We start from the raw sequence: 13,134 nt of genomic DNA on the forward strand, positions 1-13,134 counted from the left end.
GGAGTTGCTGGGGGAACCACGAGACCTTCAGGATCCAGGAAAAGGAAAGAAATCTTGTGCCTGGTACAGAGTATACTTAGACTGATAGGTGGTTAGAGAGATGAATGGATGGTGGTTGACAAGTGAATGAACCCTGGGGAGACCATGGATGGATGGATGGATGGATGGGTGGATGGATGGGTGGATGGATGGATGATGGATATTGGTTGGGTGGTTGGTACCCCTGGGAAGCTGTTAGCCTGGAGCACTCCCACTCCTCCTTCAAGGCCAGGCCAAATGATACTGTTCCTCAGTTGCTCTCACTCACTGTCTCCACTACCTGTCTGGCCAAGTGAACACCTGGTCAGAAGGACAGCACATTGTTCCAGAGTTTCTCTCTATCCCACGAGCCCAGCCTTGGTGAAGTGACAAGGTCAGAGGAGGCACCGATAAATACTTGTTGGATGAACGAGCCAGGTCTGTTTTGAAAAGTCGCAGGGTACATGATGGGGGGAAGCTGATGATTTTCCTGAGCCTTTCGCTGCCAGTGGTGTCGCCTATTAATAAGTGATTAATGTTCCTCCAAACCCAGGGAGTTTTCAGATCCACTCTTTACCTAAAGCTGAAGGATAAACCAACCACATCATAAAAGGCTCCAGAGGGGTGTGTGACTTCCTTCCAAGCAGAGCTGTGACCCTCCCACTCCCCGCCAACAAAGAGCTTGTTGCTCAACTGCAGAGCCAAGCTGTGCCAAATATTTCCCAGAATAAAACGGATTAGGGGCTTGTGCTCCTTTCCGTGAGGGCTCTGCTGGTGATCAGGGAGGCTTGGTTCACTCCCGCTCTCGGGCCAGGCCCAGTACGAGGAATGTTAATTCTGCAGATTACATTCCAAGTACCGACCACCTCTGTCCAGCATGCTAGTGCTACGCGGGGTAAAGGCAGCTGAAGAAACGGCACAAAATCTCTTCTTGAAAAAGTCGTCAGGTCTTGGCCATCACACCAAGTCTAAGTCGTTCAGGAAGAATCGGGACACAAATGTGCTAATGTGTAGAAAATCAATGTGCCAACGACTGGGTTTTATATGAGCATGTCTCAAATCATGGAGGAAACATGGAGAAACGAGGACATTTGTGTGGCTGGGGGAAATGTGAGGTTTTTTTCTCCTAAATTTTCTCTATGTGATATTTAAACCATAAAGAAGGGAAAATCAAAGGACATCTGACTATGCAGTAGGACAATGACCCTCAGGCCGCAGAGTCCCTTCTGCTCCTCTCTGGTGCTGAGGGTCTTAGTAAACTGCTGGGTCCCACCCCCAGAGATTCTGAGGGCAGGATTCTACATTTCTGAAAAGCTCCTAAGTGAGGCTGATCAAAGCTGCTGGTCCACGGACCACGCTTAGGAGGAAGCCCCTCTCCCAGGCCACCAGCTGCTAGGAACCAGGCAGTGGGGTGCTGGTAAGTGTTGAACAACTGGCTTTTGCTGGAGGTGCAGAACCTAATTTGTAGCATTTGCTGATTACCACGGTGTACATACTCCCACCACAGCCCATTTCAGACTAGCAAAGTCATGTCCTGGGATGTGGTTGGGAAGAGATGTGCAGGGTAGCTCTTGCGAGCTGGTGTGAGCCAGCCCCCACACACCGCTAGACGCCTATCCCTTCAGGCCAGCACCCAGCCTGGGACTGAGCTTTGTAGAGGACAGCGGTATATAAATGGAGGGAGGAGAGGAGTTGGGAAGCCTGAGTTCACCTTCTCCTGAAAGTGGCTGACTGATTTGTCTCTTTGTGGGTCTCAAAAAGATAGAGCAAGATGCGAGAACTTACAGAGGTCAAGTTCATACAGGAGGAATTTCTCTTCTGGTGAGATTCTTGAATGTAGAAAACAGATAAGGTACTAGCGATGATAATTAGGAAAATAAGTAGCATCACGCTCTCGAATAATATATTTGTGTGTGTTTTGGGGTTATAAATGTAATACATCTTCATGGTAGAAAATAGGAAAATACAAATTAAAAACTACGACAAAGAAATGAAATACAAAATCACCCCAAATTCCAGCACCCAGGAATCATGCTTGTTAACACATTTTTTGCTTTAAAAAATTAGAACCATCTTTTATATGTAATTTAGTGTCTTGCTATTTTTTTTACTTAACCTATTATCAGTTGCAAGATCATTTGCTATTATTTGAAAATAGGAACTTAACTCTATAATATTCCCTTTACAGATATAACATGACTTATTTACTCATTCTCCAATGTGGAACTTTAAGTCATTTACAGTTTTACACTATTATAACGCAAATGACTATTATCTTTTAGTGGAAGAATTTGTTCCATTTGTATTTATTGTCTTGTCATGTTTGCTGTTATTTTTCACGATGTTTGTACTGCCTTGCTGTTTCCTTCTTGTAGTTGTTGTTGGGTTTTATTTTGATCTTTTACAATATGAAGTGTATTCCCTTTGCTTTTTTCCTTCAAGTGATTTTGAAGGTATAAATCCTATTTTTAGTCTACTAGTAGTTAATTTAATTTTTTAAATAAAAATGTACTTGTTTGCTCTAGTTATCAGTATCAAGCATAAAATGTTATCTGTTGATATCACCTATGAAAGTTGAAAACTGTAGCACACTTTTATTTCTTACTCTTTTCCTCATTCCCATTTACCTTCCAATATTTCAGACACGTGGTAAAGACTATTTCACTTCTAATATTACATGTCTTCACATTCAAGAATTACATTTTTCATTTTGGTTATTTTACAATGATATTAACAATATTATTTTTAGAATTAATTCTATTTAGTTTATTTACGACGAATTAGTTCTTTTATAACATAACTCCAAGTTGAAGTTCTTTATTGTAATCCAACACTAATTGGCTACAGTTCAAAGAAAGTAATTCTTTCAGGAATACTCATACGTGGTTTATGTTTTAAGCCTGTCTGAGGATATCTTTCCTTTATATCCCACATGAATGAGCCACAATCATTTTTACTCAAAACTCTATAGATGTTATTCTGTTCTGTGAAGATTTTTCAGATTTTTAGTTTTGCAAAGAATTCTGCAGCCAGACTTATTTTTTTATTAGTTCTTAGGTATCCTATAAAGATCTTCTATAAGTTTATATGATATTGTATGAAAATTTTACCTTAAATTTGTGAGTTCTATGTCTAGGTGTTTAACAGATTTTCATGACTTTTATCCAGGACTAGTGAGCCCTCGCAGTGACGCACCCAGGCAATGTCTTGTAGGCTCTGTTACTGTGAGACTCGTGGGTTCTAACTGCTGTGTACATGCAGTGTTCTCTCCGCCTTAGTTCTTACTACAGATAGAAAATTCTTAGATTTGCTGTCCATCCCTCATGTCTTCTCTTATAATTTTACTTCTTTACCCTTTTCCTCTGGGCTGCAGGATAATTTCTCAAAGTTGTACGTATATATTTTCACTTGTTGCCTCCATTGGCTTTAAATTAACCATTGTATTTTTTTCATCTTCATTTCATTGCTTTTCTTCTTGAACTGCCCTGTCTTCATCTTGCCTGATGCTGTTCTACAAACACAGGGTGCTCTGAACTCTTAGAGATCGTGTACTAGACGCTGCCTACAAATGCCTTCTGCTTCTCACAGCAAATCTATGTCAGAGGAAGGCATTTGCTCTGATACCTCAGGGTGCTCCTTTTATTTTGATCTGCAGTTATTGGAGGTCCAATCCTTCTTTCCGAGGGAGGTGCGGGCTGATATAGACTTGCCCAATGTGTGTCTTACCCAATACAGACACAAAGTAAAGTCAGAGTTGAAAGTCATTTTATATGAAGTTTTTAAAAACACATTGTTTTTAACAATATGTTGAACTTTACCCAACCTCTCTGTCATCTCTCCCTGGTAATAGCCTCACGACCCACCCACATTAGTAGAACCACCGCTGTCAAACCATTCACCATCAGGAAGTCACTCAACAAACACTCTGTGCTGGGCGCTGCATTACGAGCTGGAGATTCAAGCATGAGTCAGGCAGACCCCATCTCTGCCCATCGTGATGAACTGTTCAGGGAAGTGAGGGTGGGCAGAGCAGTAGACACTCAGTGAGCAAGGGCTGTAAGACTGTGAGACCAGAGACCAGAGAGGAGGACCCCAACTTGGTTTTGGGTGATCTGGAGAGGTCCCTGAAGGAAGTGATGTATATGGAAGGTCCAGTGAGACCTGAATGATTCCTTCCTGCATTCAACCAACATTCACTACTCTCAGCAGACCAGGGAGCAAGAGGGTCCATGGAAGGGGGAGACAGACAACTAAATTGCAGCATAATTTCACGTGAATAACTGTTCCGAAGGAAAACCAGCAGGGTAGGAAGCTAGAAGGGTGCTCTGGCATGGGGGCTAGCTTCACTAAGGCGGACCAGGCAGGGCACTCTGAGGAAGCCGGGTTTGGTGGAGAATGGAAAGAAGGGAGAAAGCGGTCCAGGCAGAGAACAGCAAGGGCAAGCGTGTAGAGGCCCGACCAGCAGGAAGGGTCATGTGACTTTGATGGCGTGAGAGAGGCGAGCAGCTTGGAGAGGAAGACAGAAGCCCTGTTCCTCGATCCTCAGAGGCCACGGAGGGCATGTGATGTCATTCTCGTTGTAAAGAGAAGCCAAAGAGGGTTTTGACCAGGTGGGAGGGTAGAAGGTGAGGGAGGCAGAGAGTGACATGATCTGAGAATAAATTGTCAGGGGGACAGCTGCAGAGTGGACTCAAGAAGACGAGCATGGAGGAGACTGCAGTCAAGAAGTGATGGCGGGTGCTGGGGAGGTGGTGATGAGTAAGAATTAACCAGGCTAAGAGCTGGCTTTACATCCTCTGAATAAATCTGTGACTATAAACATCCCACGCACCCAGGGTAATGCAGACTGCCACACGGGGCTGGATGGGTGCCTCTGCCATCTATTTCTGCATGACAGAGCTCTCTAAAGCCTAAGGATTTAGAAAGAATGATGGAATTAGAAAATCGTCAGGCAACCAACACAGTAATCATTGTTTCGGGCAAGAATCATCAATGGATGTGAAAACTAGTAGGCAAAGGTCCAAGGAGAGACGGGATGGTGACCCCGTCTCAAACTATCTCCCTCCAAGATCATCAGTCATTTCAAAGGGGGAAACAGGAACTTTCAGAGGAGAAACCTTGCAGACGCCACCTTAACCAAATGAGCAAAGTGACCATGACCAGGAAAGGGGCAGATCAACATCACGTGCCTCTGATCACTTCAGTGTCCCTGCCAAGACCCAAAATGAGGGACATTCCACAAAATAACTGGCTCGTACTCTCCCACGTGTCAAGGTCATGTAAGACAAGGAAAGACTGAAGAGCTGTCCCAAATTAAAAGAGACTGACGAGAGGTGACAGAAGTACCATGCGTGGTTGTGAGCTGGGTCTGAGACCAGAATAAAGGACACCAGTGGGATAATTGGTAACATTCCAGTAAGGTTTGTAGATAAAATAATAATAGTCCTGTATCAGGGTTAATTTGTTGATTTTGCTCATTGCATTGGAATTATATGAGAGAATGTCTTTGTTTTTAAGAAATACACACTAAAGCATTGAGAAGCAAAAAAAAAAAAAAAAAAAAGGTAGTGGCTGAAACAAGAAATAGCTATTGCTCACAGTTCTGTGGGTGGGCTGTGCATTGCTGTACTGGTTTGATCGGGTCTGGCTCGTGTGGCGGCATTCGCTGGCAGGTCGGCCGGCCTGGAAGGCCCTTCACACGCTGGCAGCCGGTGCTGAGCTGGCAGTGCTCTTGGTTCTCCTCCACGTGGCCTCTCTGTCTCAGGCAGCCTGGACCAGCTTCCGTGCAGGGTTTCGGGGCCGCCTTCCAAGAGAGGAAGGCAAAGTTGCGCGGTGTCCTGAGGCCTGGGCTCTGGAACCACCATGGCATTGTTTCCCCCACATCTTATTACACAAAGCAAGTCCAAGGCCAGCCCACATTCCCAGGTGCGGAGATGGACTCCACCTGTCCTGGGAGCAGCTGCGAGAATGTGGCTGTGTTTAATCTCCCTCAGTACACCCCATGCAGATACATGTGATCACACACCCCTTTTTCAGGCCTGTGTCTGTCTGCCGCTCTCAGATGCCAGGGTCTCCTCATGGAGAGGCCGTGTCAGAATTTTTACATAAAGGGAGGCTGGGGAACAGTTCTGTTGGAAGAGGGTTGATTAGTGGACTTGTTTTCAAAACTGATCGCAAAACATATTTTTCGTGTATTGAGATATATTTACATGCAGAAAAATTCACTTTTTTGGTGTCCAGTTCTATGAGTGCTGGCAAACGCATGCAGTTGTGTTAACCCCCCCACACTTATGCCCCTGTGGCCCACCCCTCCCCACTCCCAGCCCCCAGCAGCCACAGATCTGCTTTCTGTCCCTGTAGTGTTGTCTTTTCCAGGCTGTCATATACATGGAGTCCCACAGGGTGTAGCCTTTTGATTCTGGCATCTTTCACTTCTCTCATGTTGTTTCTTTTTATGGCTGAGTAGTTTTCCATTGTGTGGATGTACCAGCATTTATTATCCTTTCACCCATTGGAGAATGGTTAGGTTGTTTCCAGTTTTTGACAACTCTGCATAGAGCCGCTATCAACATCCCTGTATAGGTTTTCGTGTGAATGTAAGTTTTCATTTCTCTAGAGTAAATACCTAGGGCTATAACTGCTGGGTCGTAGAGTAAGTGGATGCTTAACCTCATAAGAAGCTGTCAAACTGCTTTCCAGAGAGGCTGTACCATTTTACATTTCCACCAGCGATGGATGGGGGTTCTCCAAATCTTTGTCAGCACTGGTACTGTCAGCCTTTCTTTTTTTAGCCAATCTGTGTGGTGGCATCTCATTATGGTCTGAATTTGCATTTTCCTAGTAAACACTAATTCTTAGCATCTTTTTATGTGATCATTTGCCAGTCATATAGTTTCTTCAGTAAAATGTCAGTTCAATTTTTTAATAAATTGTTTTGCAGTGGGTTCTTTGTTTCCTCATTATTGAGTTTTGAGAGTCCTTTATATGTCCTAGACACAAAGTTTTTGTCAGGTATGTGTTTTGCAAGTATTTTCTCCCAGTCTTCAGCTTGTCTTTTTATTCTCCTAGCAGTGTCTTTCACTGAGCAGAATTTTAAAAGGAAGTCCAATTTTTCAGTATTTTCACTCACGGATAATGCTTTTGATGTTGTGTCTAAAAATCTTTGCCTAACCTAAGATCAGAAAGATTTTCTCCTGTGTTTCTTTCTAGAAGTTTGATTGTTTTGAGTTGTACCTATAGGTCTAAGATCCATTTTGAGTGGGTTTTTTTGTTTTTGTTTTTGTATAAAATTTGAGCTATGGGTTGAGAGGCGTGTTTTTTTTTTTCTGCACAAGGATTGTGTGTGTTTGGATGGTTGGGGGGCGGGGAGTGGGAGGGATAATAGAAACTACCAATGGGCAGGGCTACAGGGCCCCACGCTCCCACCTGGGCACCAGGCCTGGGACTTCTGGCCTCCCACGGGCAGTGGGCATAAGGCAGGCCCTGTCAAAGAGAAAGCCTTTCGTGGACCCTGCCAGGCCTCATGTGGTTACTGTTTAACACCTTGGGTGAAAATGAGCTTATCTTATAACCACTGAGAGATTGAATGTTGCTCTAATCAGGTTGTCAACATGACCTTTATTGTCAGACGTATTCTGGGTGGGACCCCCTGATGGCCTCTCAGACTCCTTGCTATGGAGAGGAACCTGGTGAGGGACTAAAACACCTTTATGCAGGGCAGGAAGGGAGCACGGCCTGGCAGCGTCTTCAGGGTCCACAACTGAGAGAGCTGGATTTGTTCCAGGCCCCCACGTGAGCAGGAGATGACATGGGGAATACCGAGGTCTGGTGGTGTGTGCCCCGCTCTCTCCCTTCTCTCTGTGGTAGGAGAGCCCATGGGGCTGTGCCTGGTTGTGTTCCCGCCATTCTACTTCTGGGATTTCTGTCCCAAGGAAAATAACCACACGTGGACCAGGGTTTGTCCCACAGCTTGATTTAGGAGCTCAGAAAACTGGCAACAGCCTCAGTGTCCAAGGACTGATGAAATGAATTCTGGGCTCATTTTCCTAGTGGAATGTTGTGCAGCTACTTAAGGGGTGATGCAAAGGTACATGGTGTGCAGGAGAGGGCTTAGGCGGTCCTGTCGGCTAGAGGACAGCATGTCCACCCAATGGAGGCGCTTGTGTAAGTATCAGATGCTTAGGTAAACATATATGTTTCGTTATTTACCGCCACACTTTCAGAGACAGTTCCTTCTGTAATCCCCGTAGCTGTAGTGACAGGGTTTTTATTTGAATCAGAAGTCCTGCTCTCTTTTCCCACTGGGCCATTTTTCAGGTTCGTTCACAGCAAAGGAGCCAGGAATTGGAGGAGGAATGGCTGAGGGGCTGCAGAGAAGGACGGGGCAGGCCCGACAGGCTAAGCAGCGGGCCAGCCATCTGGAGGTGGGGTGGTGGTGGCAGTGGCAGTTGTGACGTCCCCCCGTCCCCTGCAACAGGCTGCCTGCCTCTGTCCTAGTGCCAGGCAGTGGGAGGGCATCCGTAGCTCCATTCACATCCCTGGCTCCCCACTATCACCAAGGGCACTTGTCTGCAGATGGCTCCTTGGAAACCAGTGGGTTTAAAATTGGTGTGAATTAATTTTATTAAAATGAAATTTTAGACTGACGGTCACTGTATAAAACAGACACACATAGAGATGCTCCCTAAAAGAATGTGGTAGCTGGGGCTCTGTCTATTGGGGACCCCCTTGCCTCCCCACACATACACAGCAAGGCCCTACCTCATCTCTGAAGATATGAGGCCTGGGGGAACTTTCTGTGGCCCAGGATAAGGCAGCTGAAATTCTTCTGCCCAGGTGATCACCCGAGGTCAGGGGGCAGGGCTGCTCATTTCCCATCCATCCCACACCCAGCTCAGGGCCTGGCCCATAGGAAGCGCTGAGTGAAAACAGTTGCTTAGGCGACCACCTCCTTGCAGGGCACCATCGGGGCTACAAAAGCCCAAAGCAAGTGTGTGGAGCTGGGCAGCTGCATGGATGGATTCAGGAGTGATGCTCAAAGCATTTAACAACTCAGCGGTCCTGGCTCTGATTAACCATTAGTTGCTATAAAAAAGAGTGGAATGGGGATTTCTGGCAGAGGGCCTGAGGCAGCTGTGGCATTAAGGAGGGCACACAGAGAGTTTGGGACAGGAGTTATTCACCACTCAGAATGGATGTATTTAAAGATTTTAACTGACATTCATGGTGTACGTCATCCATAGATGGATGGATGAAGAGACAGATGGATGAGTAGAAAGATAAGAGGATAGAAGGATGGGTGGATGGATGGATGGATGATAGTTGGGTGAGAGGAATCACAGAAAGATGGATGTGTGGAAAGGTGGAAGGGTATGAAGGCAGAAAGATGGAGGATGATGGGAAAGCTAGGAGGATGGGTGTGTGGAAAGCTGAAAGGATGGATGGAAAAACTGAAGGAAGGAAGGGAGGACGGACGGATGGGAGGACGTCTGCAGGGAGGCTGGTGGCTTGCAGAGGACAGCCCGTTGCTGATGGCTGGCTGTTGTGTCTGGACGCCCCCAGGGAGCTTCCTGGTGCCGTACGTCATCATGCTGATCGTGGAGGGAATGCCGCTCCTGTACCTGGAACTGGCGGTCGGGCAGCGCATGCGCCAGGGCAGCATCGGTGCCTGGAGGACCATCAGCCCCTACCTCAGCGGCGTCGGTACGTGGGCGCTTTCCAGTCCTCTCCAGGGGAGACCTGGGTGGGGTGGGAGCCAGGGGCAAGCACAAGGCCCAAGAGAGAGCCTTTAAATGACGTGGCAGACAGCCCAGGAGGAGCTGCCACAGACTATGGGCTGAGAGGGGCTGGTTTCCTACCCCCGGAGCAGCGGGAAAGGGAGGAGCCACATCCCTGTGGAACCAAGACCACATTGCTTCTCTTTTCCAGCCCTCAGTTTGCTGGTCTGTAACAGAGAAACAGCTGCCCACGATGGAGCTGTGCTCCGTGTCTAGCTAACAACCGTTCTGGGAACTGCCCCTCTGCTAACTGCTCATACCGACGTCTCCTTCTTTCAATGAGCACCTACTATGTGCCAGGCGCTGGCCTCTACAGTATACGTGCATGAGCTCATTTAATCTTCCTTACAGCCCTGAGAGGTTGCAGGGGTGTCATTAGTACGCCCAGTGTAGGAAGCTGGGCTTGCGTGGATAGCGAGAGAGGCGCTGCCGTACATCCTGCCTGTCCTGAGTTACCTCCAGCCAGGGTCTTGGCACCTCCAGAGTTGGTTAACCTGCCTTCACAGTCCTCACGCTCCCGGAGCTTCCTCTGCCAGCAGGAGGAACTTTGACCAGCGTTGGCCACGCTCTGTTCTGCTCACGCCTCCCATCCCCCCAGACGGGAGGGCAGGCAGGAAGGCAGAGTGATGTTTCAGGAGCACGGAGGGCGTAAACTATGACAGGACTTAGTCACAGATGCAAAAGAAATGTGCCCGGTGGCCTCACAAATCATCCTCAAACCCGAGCTGCCTCCTCATTTTGAATGGCTGTTAATTTTTAACACAGAGGTGTGTGGATTTACAATTTGCCCAAGTAAGCAATCACAGAGGGCTTCTCCGAGGCACCAAGAGGAAAGATACTAGATGTTTGTGCCAATGGTGGGGGCAGCGGGGTGCCAGCGAATGTTTAACAATCAACCTTTAAGGTGGGGTGGGGGTAGGGGAAGGCCTGGTTTGTAGCATGTGCTGTTACCGTGGTGTAAATACTCCCACTGTGCCTAACCAGCTGTCTCAGAGCGTGGGGTTGGGCAGAGATGCACAGCACCGCTCGGGGCCCGCATGGCCAGCTCCAGAGCACCACTGTTAGCCAACCCTGCTCCAGGGCCACCCTGGGTTCCGTGCAGGCCTGACCAGGTGGGGCACAGCCTGCCTCCTGTCCCCTGCAGTCCTGACACACCTCCTCACACCTCTGCTCCCTGCCACCCTAGGGCAGGGATTGGCCCCCGCAACCTAACTTCAGATGAGCCAAGGAGGGAGCAACCGTAATGCCTGGCGTCAGGGTCCCGCCTGCCACCACTCTCACCAGGTTCTCTGCATTAGGTTCTCATATCAGGTTTCAGTCCTAGTTCGGCCACTTCCTACCTGGGGGTCTTGGGCAAGCTCTGTGCCTCAGCTCTCTCCTCTGTGCAGGGGGCATAATGACATCCACTTTATAACATTGTTGTAAAGGCACATAAAGTACTTAGCACACAGCAACTGGCACTTAGCTCTCAAAAAAACGTCATCAGCCTCCAGTCCAAGAAAATGGGGAGAGAGGAGAGGGAAGAGACTGACCCTTAGAAAGTTCTCGCGGAGGCCTGGTCATGGTTAAGCCTCTCACAAACCTGCTGACAGACATTTTGCCAGCCCAGGGCGGTCACTGCAGGGGTGTCCTGGGGCCCACCGGGTTGGGCCACCGCTGCCTCGTCCGGCGGGCGGGGCAAGCCTTCCTCATGCCTTTTGCCTCTGCACAGGTGTCGCCAGCGTGGTAGTCTCCTTCTTCCTGTCCATGTATTACAACGTCATCAACGCCTGGGCCTTCTGGTACCTCTTTCACTCCTTCCAGGTGAGCTGGCTGTGCCAGAGCAGGGTGGGAGCAGGAAAGGGAGAAGAGAGCAGGGCCCCCACCTGGGACAGGCGGGAGGATGGGGGCGGCCGCCTCAGGGGAAGCCAGGAAACAATGCAAAGGGCTGGGGGAGACCAAGCACCCAAACCAAGCAGAGGGCTTCTGAACCTGGGCTCCATGGACCCTGCAATTGTAAGCCAGATTGTGCATGTGAGTGTGTGTGTGTGCCTGGACGCACCTTTCTGGGGAACAGGGACACCGCTCTCATCAGGTTCTCTGAAGGATGTGACCTCAAAAATAGTAAGAACCACTGCTAGTGGGCCTGGGGGGAAATCTGTGGAGAGAGTCCCTGGGGAGGGATTCCACCAACCCAGCAAGACAGTTACCCTTCCTCCTCCTCCTGTCGGTCCCCTCGTCCCCCTCTCCCCCTTCCTGCCTCCGATCACTTGTCCTTCCAGGTTTCTGACTCCAGGCTAAGCCCCTGCTTTTCCCTTCGGACCAAAAGTTCTTCTAGAAAAATGTTGTCATGCCTGTAACACAATAGGGGCTATTCCCAAAGACAAACATTTTAAACATGCATTTCTGATTATAACCTTAGCTGAGGCTCATTGTAGAAAATGTGGAAGGGGCTGAAAATTGTAGAGAAGAGAGAACCCTAATTCCTCACGGAGAGGTGGTCTTTGTTTCTAAGCCAAGAGGAGTTTCCCTCTCCACTTCCCACATTCATTTCTTTACTTGCAGGGACCCCACTCCCCACTCTCCCCACTTGCTTCCAGCTGCCTTCTCCATCTCAGCCTCTTCGCAGATGGGAAGAGAAGGGAGGAGACAGGAGCTAACTGGGCAGATGCCTCACACTTTGCCACTGAGCCAGGCCTTCACAGGACAGACCTTGTCCCCAAGGTCCTAGGGCTGGCCATGGACTGTGGACTCACCCCAATTTGTGGGGCCCCAAGGAATGCTTGGGTGAATGACCTCAATAATCAGGACTTGGCGTCTACACTCACTCTAGCCACGCAATGAGCCCTGTGTACACCCTGATAGGAAGGATTCTGCCCTGAGCTTAGCTGCAGCCCCTCGTCCTCTTCCTGACTCAGCCTGGAGTTCCGTGAAGACCGGCCACACCCTGCCTCTCCCCACCTTCTGGATAGAAACAGGGCAGCTCCTCTTACGTTCCAGCCTGGTGACCAGTTCTCCTCTGTGCAGGGCTGTCAGGTATATAGTTGGGCAGGTTGTACACTGCACAACATCACTCCAGCTACATGGTTGCCGTACATATTTTGGGCTTTATAGGTCTGCATACTTATTTAGACAATTTTCCAAAGGTGGAAAAAACGTGTCCTGTTCTAACAAAATCAGAATAATTTGACCATCTTCCAAAGGTAAAAATAAAGTGTCTCAAGAAAGGAGCCACCTATTTCTAACCCTCAGAAGTGTGAGGACCAGCAATTCCTGAAAACTCACTTGACTATTCATTGATTCCGTCCTCCCCAGGTCCGTGGCCGTCCCCCTCAGTCCCTCTGCTTTGGAGCCCTCCTCC

The 13,134-nt window shown here is 48.3% G+C and overlaps 1 protein-coding gene across 2 annotated transcripts in view; it reads left to right on the forward strand.

Moving 5' to 3' along the window:
• Nucleotides 1–13,134, forward strand: part of SLC6A20 (solute carrier family 6 member 20) — a 36,551-nt gene that overhangs the window by 2,064 nt on the left and 21,353 nt on the right. For both annotated transcript variants that reach the window (XR_012489589.1, XM_019724056.2), the window contains exons 2-3: nt 9,580–9,720; nt 11,506–11,597. Coding sequence is in view for 1 of the 2 variants with exons in the window: in XM_019724056.2 (XP_019579615.2) it covers nt 9,580–9,720; nt 11,506–11,597 (233 nt within the window). In the remaining variant the exon portion in view is untranslated. The remainder of the gene's footprint in view (nt 1–9,579; nt 9,721–11,505; nt 11,598–13,134) is intronic.

The sequence above is a fragment of the Rhinolophus sinicus genome, linkage group LG10 (assembly GCF_036562045.2).
Source record: "Rhinolophus sinicus isolate RSC01 linkage group LG10, ASM3656204v1, whole genome shotgun sequence".
NCBI lineage: Eukaryota > Metazoa > Chordata > Mammalia > Chiroptera > Rhinolophidae > Rhinolophus > Rhinolophus sinicus.